This window comes from Microchirus variegatus, assembly GCF_963457635.1.
Source record: "Microchirus variegatus genome assembly, chromosome: 8".
In the NCBI taxonomy this organism is placed as follows: Eukaryota; Metazoa; Chordata; class Actinopteri; order Pleuronectiformes; family Soleidae; genus Microchirus; species Microchirus variegatus.
In genome coordinates this window covers 10,032,599-10,047,525 of record NC_139809.1, presented here as the reverse complement: position 1 = coordinate 10,047,525, position 14,927 = coordinate 10,032,599, and the positions used below count along the sequence as shown (strand labels likewise).

The window sequence follows — 14,927 nt, the reverse complement described above, 5'->3', positions numbered from 1 at the left end:
GTAAACATAATCAATATAGTTTTTAATCAAAGTAGAATCATTTACCTAAATGAGATAAGAAGACAGTAGGTAACTGCCTGTCTACCATGAATGACGAGACAGTGGGACACTTCATCAGCAAACTGTTCCTGTTTAACTGAGCGTGCAAGTGTGAAAGTAAAGACCTACAGGCTTTTGTTATGAACAGACATTTATAAATTATACTGAAAAGTGTCAACTGCGTCCTCCTCCAGCCTCACATTTGATTCACAAGCACACAAATGTGTAATCCTCTTTCATTTACCTGACCTGTGTCAGATTCACATGTATTTTTTTAGAGACGTGTTGATGTGAACACGAACGCAGCATCTGAAGCTTAACAAGGTCAAGACATGAAGACAGAAGGTATGAATTTACTCGTGGTGAATATATGCTCTGTGTGACAATGAGGATTAAAGCTGTTTTTTTGCAAAAGCGCAGTGCTGTAATGAATCTAAATGGAGTTACAGTTTCATTTATAACGAGATATGGAGATTTCTTTTAACCCTTTAACACCGAGCATATCGCAGAAGACACGTGCACTTTGCATTACCGTAATTATGCAACGGTTTGTGCGAGCCAACAAGCCAACATTTGGGTTTTAAGTAATTTTACCCAGGCTGTTGCAGGAAGCCAGTAAGGGAAAATGTGTAAAATGCCTGTGAATAGTTTCCGTTTTTTGGCCCTTTTAGCATGCAATTTTTTTAATGTATTTATTTTTAATAAAACCTTTTTGTTTTTCGTCATTTTAAATTGTTAATACAGTATTTAAACATGCATTAAATTGTAAATAACTGTCAGATATTGAAGGTTATCTGAAAAAATGTACAAAAGCACATTTGTTGGCCCTTTTATGGTTAAAGGTGCATTATGTAATAATTCTAAAGCAACTGGCCATAAAATCCTCTTAATATGTCACAGAGACTGAGTTATGATGTTCATATAAAAAAAACTGAACTCACCAACAACAACAGTACAGCCAAAATATTTGCATTAAAAAAAATATTTTGCAGACTGCAAATCATGTTTATGTTTTAAAATCATGTTTGGCATGTGGCGCCACCTACTGCCGTCTATCATTGCAGTCAGTAGAGTCTCAGCTGCCGAGCAACCACGGGTTGCCAGTTATGTCAGAAAACGAAACCTGAAAGACCTCGGTATTTTGAATTTTAATGTAGTAACTGTTTTTGGCCACATTCTTACATATGGCGCCTTTAAAATAAGCAAAAAGTCTAAAATTAGTCATTACTGTACATCCACCGAGAAAACCTTTTTGACAGAGGATGCCCCCTTAAACACAGACAAACAAAGAACTGTAAAGAGTGTATGAAAAACAGTGAGTGACTACAGACAGGAGAGTGCAAACCCTTGGATAAGGTAACCTCCTCCTGATTCATGTGCACTCCAGGGCTTCCACCTGGTCGTGACAGAGAAAGGCAACCTCCTTTAAAAAGCCCTTTCCACCGCAGGCAGCCTGGGAAGCGTCTGGAGCGGTCCGGGCAGAGAGCCTCATGGCTCATCAAACATTGATGAAAACGGTCCCTCCCCGACAACAGAATTACATTTGAAATCCCACCAGTTACATCACGAGTGCCTAAACATGGCAGCAGGGGCTTTAAATACCTGTGTGTGAGGGAAGGGAGAGGAGGAGAAAAGAGGGAGCCATTGAGATTCAAATTTGCAAGAAGTGTTCTTGGGGAAAAAAGGCAACACTGAATATTCTTGGTACTCAACCAGACATCATGGAGAACAGGTCATATATATATCTATATCTCTATCTTTCACACAGCACCTTCCTGTCTCCAGACAACAGCAACGGTGGTCACTCAAAGCTCACAAGTACACAAGGTTGACATTTAGCCCCTGGAGCCATTGAGCAGATTTGTGCGCAGTGTTAGTGCAGCAGCCCTTGACTGTGAAGCAATAAACTAACTCATCAAGAGGCCTAACCAAGTCACAGTAATGAACAGCACAAGTGAGTCCTGCTGGGAGGATAACAGCAGATCAATAAGGTCAAAGGAGTGTCAGAAAAAAAAACAACCTCTGAGCTTTTACAATCAATCCACATTTGAAGAAGCCTGAAGCTTGAAGCTTTCTCTCAACTCACAATGATTTTCTCTGTGTGTTTGTGTTCAGGGGGGAAAACGCTGTGTTCTGATAATGAACAAAAGGAATCCTGTTTTACTGACAAGAACACGCCATTTATCACAACACATTTGACCAAATAAAGACAATGAAAATCACTGATGTTGGAACCGCTTTCTGCATGTTTCATCCATTCCTGCATGTAGAGCCATCAGTTCTCGTTATGATTTACATGTAAACAGGGGCTGGGTTTAAGTATAATGAGTAACCTGTGGTTAGGTTTAAGTGCAAAAGACACACGTTTATGTCTATACACTCTTAGAAATAAGGGTTCCATAAGGGTCCATCTAGTGAGGGCTGAGGTTCTGCCTGGAACCATTTGCTTCTGAAAAAATGTTTCCTGAAGAGAGGGTTTTTCAAGGGTTCTTGGTAACACTAATGGTTCCAGTAAGATACCATTTTGATCCGGAGAACCCTTTAAAACCCCTTTCCTGAATAAAGGGTTTTAAAAGGGTTCTCCTATGAGGACAAGCCAAAGAACCTTATATGGTTCTACTTAGCACTTTTATTTCTAAGAGTGTTGGAGAAGATTATGGCTTCTCTACCTCTCCCTTCAGGCTGGTTCTAATAATCACACTTGCGCCACAAAGCCCAAAAAATGTCAAATGCATTTAACCTGTTTAACCCTTTAAATGTCAGGTTTTTGTCATCATGTTTTTTCTAAATATATATTTTTTTCAATATACAACATGAAAAGTAAGAACAAAAATGGATGTCCTCATCATAATGTCAAATCCATTTCGACACATGGTTTTGTGAACTATACGTCATTATTGTAATATATTAAAATAAATAAATAAATGTTATGTGGAAGGAAACAGTTTGTAATGTGATTTGCGCTACTTTGGGTTAAGTGCATTAATATTTCTATTACAACCCCAATAGGCTGATTTGTTTTTTGTTAACTGAAGCCATGTTATTTATTACCTATAATACTCATGTTAACATTACTTTATTTTAGTAAAATTCTATGTATTTCAGTGGAGTTATGCAGATTAATTCTAACATTATTTAACTGTGTCTAACTGTATGTAAGACTGCAGAAACTGATGTAAGATCAAGCACAAGGTAAAGGAGAATATAATAATATATCTTACATTCACTTTTCATTAGTCCCTGTGTGTGTCAGTTAATTTTTTTCAGTTTTTATCAGCCAATGTGTAAAATCACAGGTGCATGAAAATGACATTTATTTGTCTCTAATTCCTGGTGCTGCAGGTAGTCTTTAGGGACGTGCTTATTCCACATTTTCATATCAGAGCAGAAAATGAAAGTTTGATGTATCGCTCGTCACTCGGCGGTTATGTCCTGAGATTTCCTGAAACATGACATTCAAATAAAATTGGATTTCCAGAAATAAAGAGGACACGAGCCATTTGCTGTTTGTTCCTCGTGCTATCAATCACTTTATACTGCCAGATAACAACAAACAAAAATGCCGCTGATGTGAGGCTTAATTTTACGGGTCAGTGAATGTGACTTTTGTGGATTTGAGCAAAATGAATAAGCAATATTCTTACATGTCTCTGTCAAAGCTGTAAATGCAGCTGAAAGTGACCATGATGTCCAAGGTGTTTAAAAAAATATAAACAAAAAGTAAATTAAATGGAAATCATTGCTGGTTACAGCTAAATCTAGGTGCAAGGAGGGGGGAGAGGTGCACTCTGGACAGATGACCAGGTCAATTTATCAACATGATGTCTCCAAAGTGTCCACAGTAATCATAGAGATGGAGGAAAAGATGATGTGTGCAGAAGGGGAGGGTGATTAGTGAAGTGGTGGAGCCACGTCAATTCTCTGAGGTAACCAGGTGAGTGTAGGTGGCTGACTGGTGCTTTAATAAGGTTAAACAACTCCTTCAAAAACTCATTAGCAGAGCCTGCAGTTTGATCCTGCCCACCTGAGACCAACTTCATCTGTTGGCTTTAGAATCTTTGCTGTGATAGAACGAGAAATAGCATGGAAAGGACAAACGGGAGGGTTTTAACGCAGTTAGCAGCAGCAATCACACTAATGGAACAGGGAAGGAGTTCTAGTTATTGGTGAACTAAATCCACAGAGCAAACCAATAAACTGCACATCAACAGCGATGTGAATGAACAGAATGAACAGAGAAAGAAATGAAGAGGTGAATTTCAAAGCACCGTCCCTATTCACATCCAAGACTTCACGTCGTGATTAACTGAATAAATTATAAGTACCAGGAGAGAAAATCACTTCACAGGAACAAACAGATGGAGTCAGCATCTGGCATTGATGAGCTGAAAAGAAATACCTGGGTATATACAGTACACGACGACAGAGGAAACTCTACCACTTCACTGCTTCAGAGACGACTTTAGGACGACTCTCGCTCTGTTTGAAGATATAAGGAATGGTTGTTTGTTTGTAAACTGTGTACATTTGCTTATTTTTATATTTTTAAGGTCACATTATTAACACATTTGGTTGGATGAGGACCAGTTGGACGCAAAATATTGAAAAAGAGAAAAATAATAGTTAACGCTCCCATAGAGTGGTCCTGTCGCCATAACTCACATATATGTGGTCTACTTACATACATTAACTTGTTTTTATGGTCAAAAACCTCCTAGTTGCTGTAAACCAGCCGATCCAAATCTCTCCTCACTGAAGCTCTCGTCAGTCGCGCTGTTTCAGACTGAAATCTCACACCCAGAAGACAAAACTGTCTTGTGATTGGCCAGCCAACGTAGAGCCTTCCCAACTGTCTTGTGATTGGCCAATACCTGGAAGTGACATAATTAGCATGCCAGCTCTCAGAAGCGTAGTGCCCCCTCTGGAACGGCGGATGCACTGCTACTCATTATCAAAACATTGTTTTAACAATGTTTAAAAATAGTTTCGTCACAACTCCCCGCCGCAGTCCCTTTTATGACTTTGACCGGGAGTCAGACCCAGGGTTAGAAGACACCTCCACAACAGACGTTATTCTTCTTCTGCAGTTCAATGTACGCAACCGGATGTGCCTGGACTAGTGCTGGAGCAGGAGGATCCGCTGAGACGGGATCCTTACATAACGATTCCAGGCTTTTTCAGACTGTTTTTTAGGGCTTCATTAATGAGGTAATGGCGCAGATACACACCAAAAAACAATGTTATTTGGAACTTCCGGTCTATGGGCGGAAAATATTAAATCAATACTTTTACATTTTATTGCATATTTTTAAGCAAATAATATGTATTCCACACACAATGACGATTATTAGTTGTGCTTTAAAAAACGCTGTCACTGAAGATAATTCCACCGTGACCCTGACATTTTTAAATTTATATACCCTGAAATCCGACAAAACACACACAACAGGATACTCCTTCTGTGCTACAACAAGTCTTTCTGTCTTTTTGTTCACCTTCCTCGCGGAGAGAGTGCAAAAATCAGCTCTGACACATCGACTGGTCGCTCAGCGGGTCAGCGTCCGGCTTCTATAGAGCCACATCACAACACATCGATTCCCTTTGGCGTGATACACTTGGTACCTTTTGTGCCCAAAGGTCACGACCATCCTTCCTACAGCAGAGCGCTCAGATCAGACGACACTGACATCTTTGTGCCGAAGCGTTCTTCGCCGAGTGACCAGCTGTGGAATTCAGCTGCAGGCCTCGCACAACAAGCTGCGTCTTCTCTTACCGATCAACAGTTATCACTCCGTTAAAAGGCTGCGGGATTCTCCTTCTCACCGATGCACGATATTGGACTCGAGTTAATCAATCTGTCACGTCCTCTGTCTGACTGCACGTGTGAGGAGTTTGGGCTTATATATTGAGTGAAGGAGGGCTCTGGCTGAATGATGGGCGCTCAGGATTGAACGCTTCAGTAGCTTCGCTGACAAGCAGAGACACTAAAGTGGGGGGGGAATCACACCGTCCTCGCGACGGCTCAGGGAAATTCTCTTTGAAGGTGTCAGAGCTGCGGTTATCTTTATTCTCCAGTCATAATGTTTAAAAACAGAAGCACACTCAGCGGCGAAGCGACGGACGCGTCTGTCAAACGGAGGGAACGTACATACGAGGCTTCAGGGTGAATGAAGGGTTGTCACAATTAGGACGTTTAGCTGACAAGTGATTGTCAGAGATAAGCTGAAAACATCTGAGGTGCTGAAGAGGGATCGTTCTTGGATCCCCAAACGTTATATTACTCCCTCACGGTTCACTGTTGGCTATTCTATTCTATTCTATTAATCGTCTTCTGTTCATTTATGTAAAAAATACTCTTGTTTTTAAGTAAAGCACAAATGTCAACAATATTAAGGATTCTTTTTGATTATTATCATTATTTCTAAGGCAAATTGACATTGTAAGAGTATTATGTGACCAAATCTGACAGGTCACTTCCGTTTTAATTCGCCTTACCGGAAGAAGCAAAAAGACAAGCCGTAAGTCGGATAATAAGAGTATGAAAGCAGCTAATGGGCTTTACACCATTAATGCTTTAATCACCGGCGAAGATAAGGCCACAGAGGATGTTGTTGCATCACAGTCTCGAGATGCAGTGAGGCGACATGACGACACATGGGGAGATACACGCCGACGTTTCCATGGATACATGTTTTTACAGTAAACTTGGTTCGATTATGATGCGGCCACAGCGAATGTTGGTGCCTCATTTCAACGCCTAAGTCTGCATTTACGAGAAAACAGACGAATAAACACTGCTTCGTGTGTTAAATCATTGCCTTTATTAAAAATATTCAAATGCACTGCAGTGCAGACATAAAATACAGCCTGGAGAAATAAATGTTAAAGTTTTCAGGTAGTATTTGTTATTATTAAATATGCGGCGTTGTTTTGAAAGAAAAACGACCCTCTGATCTCAAACTTCTTACGGTCATTACCAGACTGACTGAGCAATTATGAGGCTTTTACATCAGAGCAACATAAAACAGCAAACAGAGGCTCGTTCCCTGGCATCAGCTGGCTGATTTTAGGGGTCAGAGGAAACATAATTGTCTCCAAACTCTTTGTTCTACTGGCACAAAGCAACACTTTTTGTTTGAAACTATAAAACAGTTGCATTAAAAAAACTGTGGCCAGAATAAATAACACAATATTTCCCACTAGCCTTGAATAACCAACATCTATCTGTGATTATAACATCAAAGATATTTGGTGACGAACACCCTTCTGTCAAAATTTAATTTGACGACGGGGTCATGAAGCGGCCACGCCCCCTGACCACATGGTGTATGAACACAATGAGCCCTCACTTTAGCAAAAACGCTTTCTAGTCGTTGGATTTCCTCATCTCTATCGACTGACTGTACAAACTGACAAATGACTACATGATCCCCGACAGCCCTCACCAATTTCCTCCAGTAATTACCCTTTACATTTACGTTGCATTGACGACTTCAGGCTAACCCAATCATTAAAGGTCATCTGCGCCGCCGTAGCAGCACTGTGTCATCAGATACAGTATTGGTACATTTCACCGATAAGACGATCGATCGGATTAACCGATTTCCGTTCCTGCAGCAGAATCTCTGCAGTGATTTTTGACTATTGCCGCCATCCGCAGCAGACGTTTAAATAGCAGATGAAGCACGGACAAAGTCAGCAACCCATCCCATTCATCTGTCGCCTCTGAAAATGCAAACGAGAGGGGACGGTCAGGGATGTTGCTGCTGTGGCGGCGTTGAAGAGCCCCCAAATCCAGAGTCCTTCTTGTCGATTGAGAGAGGCGGCAGTGGTGGAGGTGAGAAGTGGTTCGTAGGCGTCTGGGTTGAAGGGTTGACCTGCTAGTCTGCAAGTCTTACAATGTCTCACGATACTTGCAATGTCTTTGATTTCTCCCAGTCCCAGGCAATCGGTATTTATAACGTGTTGTTGTGAGAGTGAGAGAGGAGCGGTTGCTAAAAAGGTAGAATATTTTTTCACTTGATCCTGTTGCGAAAGACCATCTAAGCGGCCAGTTGCAGGGATATAAAAGTCAGAAAAACGCCACAATCAGAATTGAAACAGTCCAAGATAATGTCCTCCCGATCCTTCCTTTACCTCCAGAGGAGCATGGACGCTGACATGTAAAAACCACCGACTCCCATACGGCGTTGAAGCTAAAAGCCGTTGAAGAGTACAGGATCTGTCCCGTTCTTTGGGGGGGGGGGGGGTTTCACCCACTTAGTTTGTGGAGAAGCGGTTTCCTCAGATTCATCCCCACATGTCCACTCCCTCCCACAGATGTAGTGAACAGCATTATCATCCGTCTCAGCGCCGCCCAGTAATTGGAAGTCAGCGTCAGCGTGGGCGTTGGCCGGTCGTCACTCTTCATTCTTCTCCGGCTGATCCAAACAAAGAGTTTCCTCCGTCTCTTACTTGAAGTCGACTCCAGAGCCCAGACTGTCCGTAGGGTGGTGGGCGATCTGGCATGTGGACACACCGCAGACACCACCATGTGTTTCTCTGCAGAACTCCGTCATCATGGAGGGTTCTTGGTAGATGGTGACGGGTTTCTCGCTGATGTAGTGTAAAGTGAGACTGTGGTTCCTCAAGGATGTGTCTACTAGGTTCTTATTTTATCCCGCCGGATGATGGGTGAATAACAGAATTAATGGAACTGTACATATATATATATATATATATATATATATATAATCTGAAATATCCGCCCCCCCCTCTCTCCTCTCCTTCGTTCTTGTGACGCATCATGCATCATGAACTTGAGGCTCCTTTTCTCAGCTTCTCTATCAGCGTCTGCTAGTTTCTCATGCATATACTACAAAGACTCTTAAAGACATAAGGGCTCGGCATCATATTCTCCAATCGCACCCTGAACATATTCTACTGGTTGACATTGTAAAAATGTTTTAATTTGATTTGAAGTCCTTGCGATCAATATCCTCCAGCATGTCCAACCCAATGTTAATCCTGGACATATGTATGTCTGTCTGGGTGTGGGATATGATTTTTGTCACTATAAGAAGATATACATTGGCTAAGTTATACCTTTCTGGGTGTGCAGGTGTTGTGGTCAGTGGGCGTGGCCATGGTAGTGGTTCCTGTAACTGTTTTTCTCTTCCTCTTATATAATAAATGATATTTATTAAGTGGTATTATTTGGGTATTTTGGGAGTATTCATAAGACAAAATTAGTTATTTGAATATTTGAGCTGTAGTGTTGGACATTTTTATCAATTGATGAACTGATAACACAATGCCATGGTAACATATTTGTCATGGGGGAAATAATATCACGCACACGTCATCTTATTTCTCTCGTAAACACCGAGTACGGCTTGGTGGGAAAAGTGTGTGGAACATAAGTGAGAATGAATTTCAACAATTATCAATTTGGATTCATAATCATTTTCACGTCAATAAAAAGTAATTCACACTATTAAGATAGTGAATGGTGAATATTAGTTTGGAAATAAAGTACATCTGTGATATTATCTCTTTATTTCCACACTATTACGCTTGGTATTACCAAGCTGGAAATTGGTTGGTATGACCATAATATTATCTATCTTTTACAAATTATACTGACGCTATTACCATATTGTCACTGCACTTACTATCATGTAAAGTGTAACCAGATAAATCAATGATGAAAACTTTGGATAACACAAGAAATTTAAAAAAACGACCGTTTGTATCGGGGGTTACAAATGGTCAGTGAAAAAGTACAGCGAAAAATTTAATATTATGCATTATTACCAGAGGCCATATATTAATTATATGATATGCTGATGAATTAAAGGGAGAACAGAATGAGCGCAGATGGTTTCATGGGAGAGAAGACGCCACTGGACCTTTTAATATACAGTTTAACCCTTCATTATTCTCCACTTTACCACAAAAAAAGAATAACAATAATATCTTCAAAGCACATTTCAGGACTCAAAATAACAATATAATGCCAAAAAACAACAAACGAGCTCAATAATCTCTTCCCAAGGAGCATGGATGCAGTTTTAGAACACTTCAATCAAATTATCAGGTTGATCATCAGAAAATTAATCAGTGGCAATTGTGCAAATACTCTCGCTCAGCACACACTTGCTTTTTTAATATTATTTGATCACTTCATCAAAATCAAAACTTAAAGACCTGTGTGCACTTACTGACAGCAAAAAATAAGATAGATAATAAGAATAGAGTGGGTACTTGGCTGGACGGATGGAATCTTGTGGTGGTGGATCAACACCTGCCCATATTACCTTCATTTGTCACCATTCCAAATGTGCATGTAGATATATGTAGGTGGAAGTCATTAATCTGAAAGTTAAACATGCATCTCATTAATTAACATTAACGATAGAGAAAATATTGGGGGTTGAAGAATCAATTTCGAAGCAAAATATGGACGGACAATATGGAGAAAAAAATTACTTATTTCAAAGAGTATTTACAGCGAGGTCCTGATATTCACTTATTGTAGCTTGGTTCATATCCTTCATGTCATGTTATTGCTCCATCAAACCGTCCAGAAAATGTGATATTTGCTCTGCTTCATTGCGTCCAAGACTAAACAAAGTAAAAACCCACCAATTTTAAGGTATACAACAATAAATAAATAAAAAAACAGCAAACTCTTTATAGAAAAGCTGCTGCTGAGTCTCATCACACAGCTCCTGCTTCTCTTTCCTCTTTACTTTCCATTTACACCAGTGTTTCCCTCTCTACTCTCTGGAAATGCTGCTGCTGCTGCTGCTGCTGCAGGTGCAAAACTGCCACACATAGAAGCAAACACGTCATCCATGCGCAACAAATGAAGCTTCCTTTTAAAAACCAAAAAAAAACCAGTACATTTTAAAACAGGGCTGAATCACCTTTGACCTCATCCATCCAAACTGTTGCCAACAGAGCTCCAGCTCCGTGTCAGTCTCCTCCGATCCCCAGGGATCTCAGAGTGACATGATCATGTTCATTCTAAAATATCAATGCTTTTTTCTATTTTTTTAGAACAAAAAGGAAGCCACTGGCGCGTTTCATGTCCACTACAGCATCCATTCATCCATCTCTAGTCACCCAGTGTCAGTGCGTGTGTGCGTAAAGCAGCGAGCTTTAGTTTGTACTCACCTACAAGACACCGTAAGTTCAACTTTAGTCGCGGGTATGGCAGCGGTGAAAGGGTCTGGGTCCCCGATGCACGCCATATTCACTCAGTCCCTGCTGCTGCTGCTGCTGCTGCTTATGCTGATGATGAGGATGATCTTACTGCTGCTGATGCTGATGCTGATGCTTGGTCGATCACAAACAACCGCGTATCCAGCGCCGCGACGGCGGCATGAGAGGAACCGAGGGAAGAGGAGGAGGAGGAGGAGGAGGAAGCGATGGATGGGTGGATGGATGGTTGGAGGGGGTGGATGGATGAGCGAGGAAATCCGAGTGACGAGGAGACGACGAGCTGTTTGCCGTGTGAGGCGGCGGAGAGAGGGCGCGTGGACACGGAGCTGCAGCTGCAGAACGTCAGAGACGAGTCGGTGTGTGTGTGTGTGTGTGTGTGTGTGTGTGTGTGTGTGTGTGTGCGCGCGTGTGCGCAACAGCGAGAGGACGCTGGAGAGGACGCACTCTCACACACACGTGCGAGGGAGAGAATCTAGGACCAAATGGCTTTATTTAGAGTTAAGATTTCCACATGATTGATTCTGCAATTACTTTCAAATATTGCATCTTCCTTGTTCGTATTTGCCTCCTTCACAATCCACTACATTGTCAGCTATAATATAATATTATATAATATATAATAACGTTTGTTGATGCATTGGAAGCAGAAATACTGGGAGAGAATGGTTCATATCATCTAACTGCAGCTCTCAGGGGGACATTCCCGGTCTTCAATTCAATTCAGTTTTATTTGTGTTTGCGCCAAATTGCAACAAACATTATCTCAAGGACCATAAATATTGTAAAGGCAGTAACCTTCGCGATAGCAGAGAGAGAAGAGAAACAACGATTCACACAACAAGCAAGCACTGGGCTTCAGAAGAGAGGAGAACCAGATTCAAAGATGTGTGGCCATGTGCCTCGACCGGTTGGGGTGAAAGGAAAGATGGGGGACAGAGGAGACGTGAGGTAGAGACAGAAGAGCAGTTGAAGTATCTGTTAAAGATACAACTCTAGCTGTTCAAAATTACTTTTTAAATGTGGAATATCTGGGAAATCATCTTCTTCTTCTCTATATTCGTCTCTGTACCTTCAACATAAACATTGTACACTCTTAGAACTAAAAGTGCTAAGTAGAACCATATAAGGTGCTTCGGCTTGTCCTCATAGGAAAACCCTCCTGGAAACCTTTTGGAGGGTTCCACCAAGAACCTTTTTAAAATCCTTTATTCAGGAAATGGGTTTTAAAGGGTTCTCTGGATCAAAATGGTTCTTACTGGAACCATTAGTGTTACCAAGAACCCAAATAGTAGAACCTCAGCCCTTGTAGAAGGACCCTTTTGGAACCCTTATTTCTAAGAGTGCAAACCCTCCATGGAAACATTATTACCGGACGACAGGAGGATACCGTCCCCTGCTTCTCTACAAAAATAGTTGTTTAGAACAGGTTTGATGAACACTACAATGAGTCTGAGGTGTTGAATTGCCTCCACATTCTCCTGATCTCAAATCCAATCAGGCGTGTGTGTGTGATGTGCTGGAGGAAAACAAGTCCGATCCATCAAGGTCCCACTTTGCAACTTACAGGACTTAAAAGATTTGCTCCTAACGGCTTCTCATCGCCAAATACCAGAGTATAAAGCTGGAGAGCTCGAGTGAAGTTCATGTCTGGATGGGTCAGGATTGTTGTTGAAGGGTGAAGTGATTTCTTGTTTGAGGTAACGCAGCCTGGAGGCGACACGTCTCTTCTTTATGATTGGCTTTAAATTATGTCTATGGTTAAGATTGATATAAACCTGCAGGCAGTGAATGAAGGTCAATGTAATGTCTTTACAAGTGTGAAAACCTGAGGGGAAACTACATTTAAAGGTCAATAAGTAGATAGTTAGTTAATTTAGGATGGTCATCGCTATTAAAGGGCAGCGTCACCCAAAAATATTCAGTTTTTCACTCATTTCATAAAAGTATTCGATGATCAGACAGTGGATCTGAGATACCCGTCTCATTTCCACAACAACATTCCACAACCAAGGTCACTTCCTTCCAAGAAAATAAAAGCCCCACACTGCCCTACACATTTTTTTGTGTTTTGGTCAAATTTTATGAGTAAAAGATGTGAAAAAATCAAATAAATAAGAAAAAAAACGGGTCAAATTTAACCCGAGTGATTTTAACTTCATTCTTCATTTGACCATATGGGGAAATAAATGGGCAAAACCACCCTTTAAATATGAATTTTAATCAAACTAAAACAGTAGGTTACTAGAGGTGAAGAGACTCTTCCACCCTCTGTTCTCAGCAGTAAAAAAACAATCTGCTATTTTCTTATTTGATGACTTTATTTGCTTAATGCAAGCCTCTGTAATCACGCTGATGAGATTGACCTATAACATCAACCACAGGCATTATATTAAAAAGAAGAAATCAGGATAGAAGAAAATGTAAATTGGTGTTCTCTCTAACCCTCTATGAAAATAATTGCTTTCTTCAGAGTCGTGCAGTAAGTGCCAAAGCACGACTTTATACGAATAAAACTAACTCTGGATTAACGAATGAACTAAAATTGTAAATGTTTTCCTCGACAGCTGTCTGAGCTGGTGTCAGACGGTCAAACCTGAGAAGTTTGTCTTGATAACGTCGCGATCGGACGGCAGAGTATAAAGTGTCACACTGAGCGCAGACGACAAAAACCACCTGAGCAAAACAAATTCAATTAAACAGACTGGCATGAACCGCCGAGCTAAAAATAGCCACGAGCGTGTCAGCTTCAGTTAGTCTGGAAGAAAAAGACGTTAGGTTGATTCTGTAACGTCAAACACCTGTCAGGGGAGCCAGAGCTAGAGTGGAGTATAGGTATACTCGCTAAATGCATACTATACTAGTATTTATCCAATAATTGCTGAGATATTTCAGTTCAGACCAAAGTGGACGAACCAACAGCTACTCGAGACAGAAACATGATTCTGATGAGAATTAAACATTTACATTTCTTACATCTCCAAAGCTTCAGTATAGGCAGGGCTGCAGCTCCTGCATCCTGAGCTTTTCTTCATCAGATAAACGTCGACAGACGTCTTCAGATTTTGCAATTTAGCCGAAACCACATTGAGGTTTTGCAACCGGAAATTCTGCAACCAAGCTCTTATTGGACTATATCAGCTTTCAGTCACAGTGGTGTCCACTCATACGTACTTTAGGTCCATTTTTTAAACTTTGGCCGTGATCCGTAGACGCAAGCACTATTTTTTAATCGCTATTTTGTAGGCACTGAGCTGACTTGGCGGAGGTCTGCGCTCTCCGAGTGCTTTTCTAGTTAGGGATGGGACGATACGATACCAATATCACAAACTCGAGTATCTACCGATACTGATATTTATTAGTCCGATACAGTCATCTTAGACCATTATGAACTATGAAGCCGTTAACACATTTGTGCCGAGTCATTTCAAAGACACAATTCTCCAACTGTGTCACAGATATTGTTCTCAAATGAACATTTTTACAGTCGGTGCTTAGTGAAATGTGAGATATAGGAATTTTTTGGATTGTGTCAGATTTGACAACCCAGTATCGGACCGATAGCAATCGATATCAATTGCCATCCCGAACAAATCACATAATCCTGTTTAAAGATGAGGTGTATTTTGATGATGTCATTTTTTATTGCTATACTGATTAAAAAGTGATTTTTTTTTATAGTA

The 14,927-nt window shown here is 40.8% G+C and overlaps 1 protein-coding gene across 2 annotated transcripts in view; it reads right to left on the bottom strand.

The window, feature by feature from the left end:
- LOC310931312 (copine-8-like) overlaps positions 1-11,413 on the bottom strand; it is a gene marked incomplete at both ends in the record, with an annotated part of 44,727 nt that extends 33,314 nt beyond the window's left edge. Inside the window, 2 exons of one of the 2 annotated variants that reach the window (XM_083894439.1) lie at positions 11,200-11,281; positions 11,339-11,413. In XM_083894439.1, coding sequence (XP_083750565.1) covers positions 11,200-11,281; position 11,339 — 83 coding nt within the window. Of the gene's footprint in view, positions 1-11,199; positions 11,282-11,338 lie in introns of those variants that run through there. The other variant, XM_083894438.1, reaches the window with a different exon arrangement.
- Positions 11,414-14,927: the final 3,514 nt, after the last annotated feature.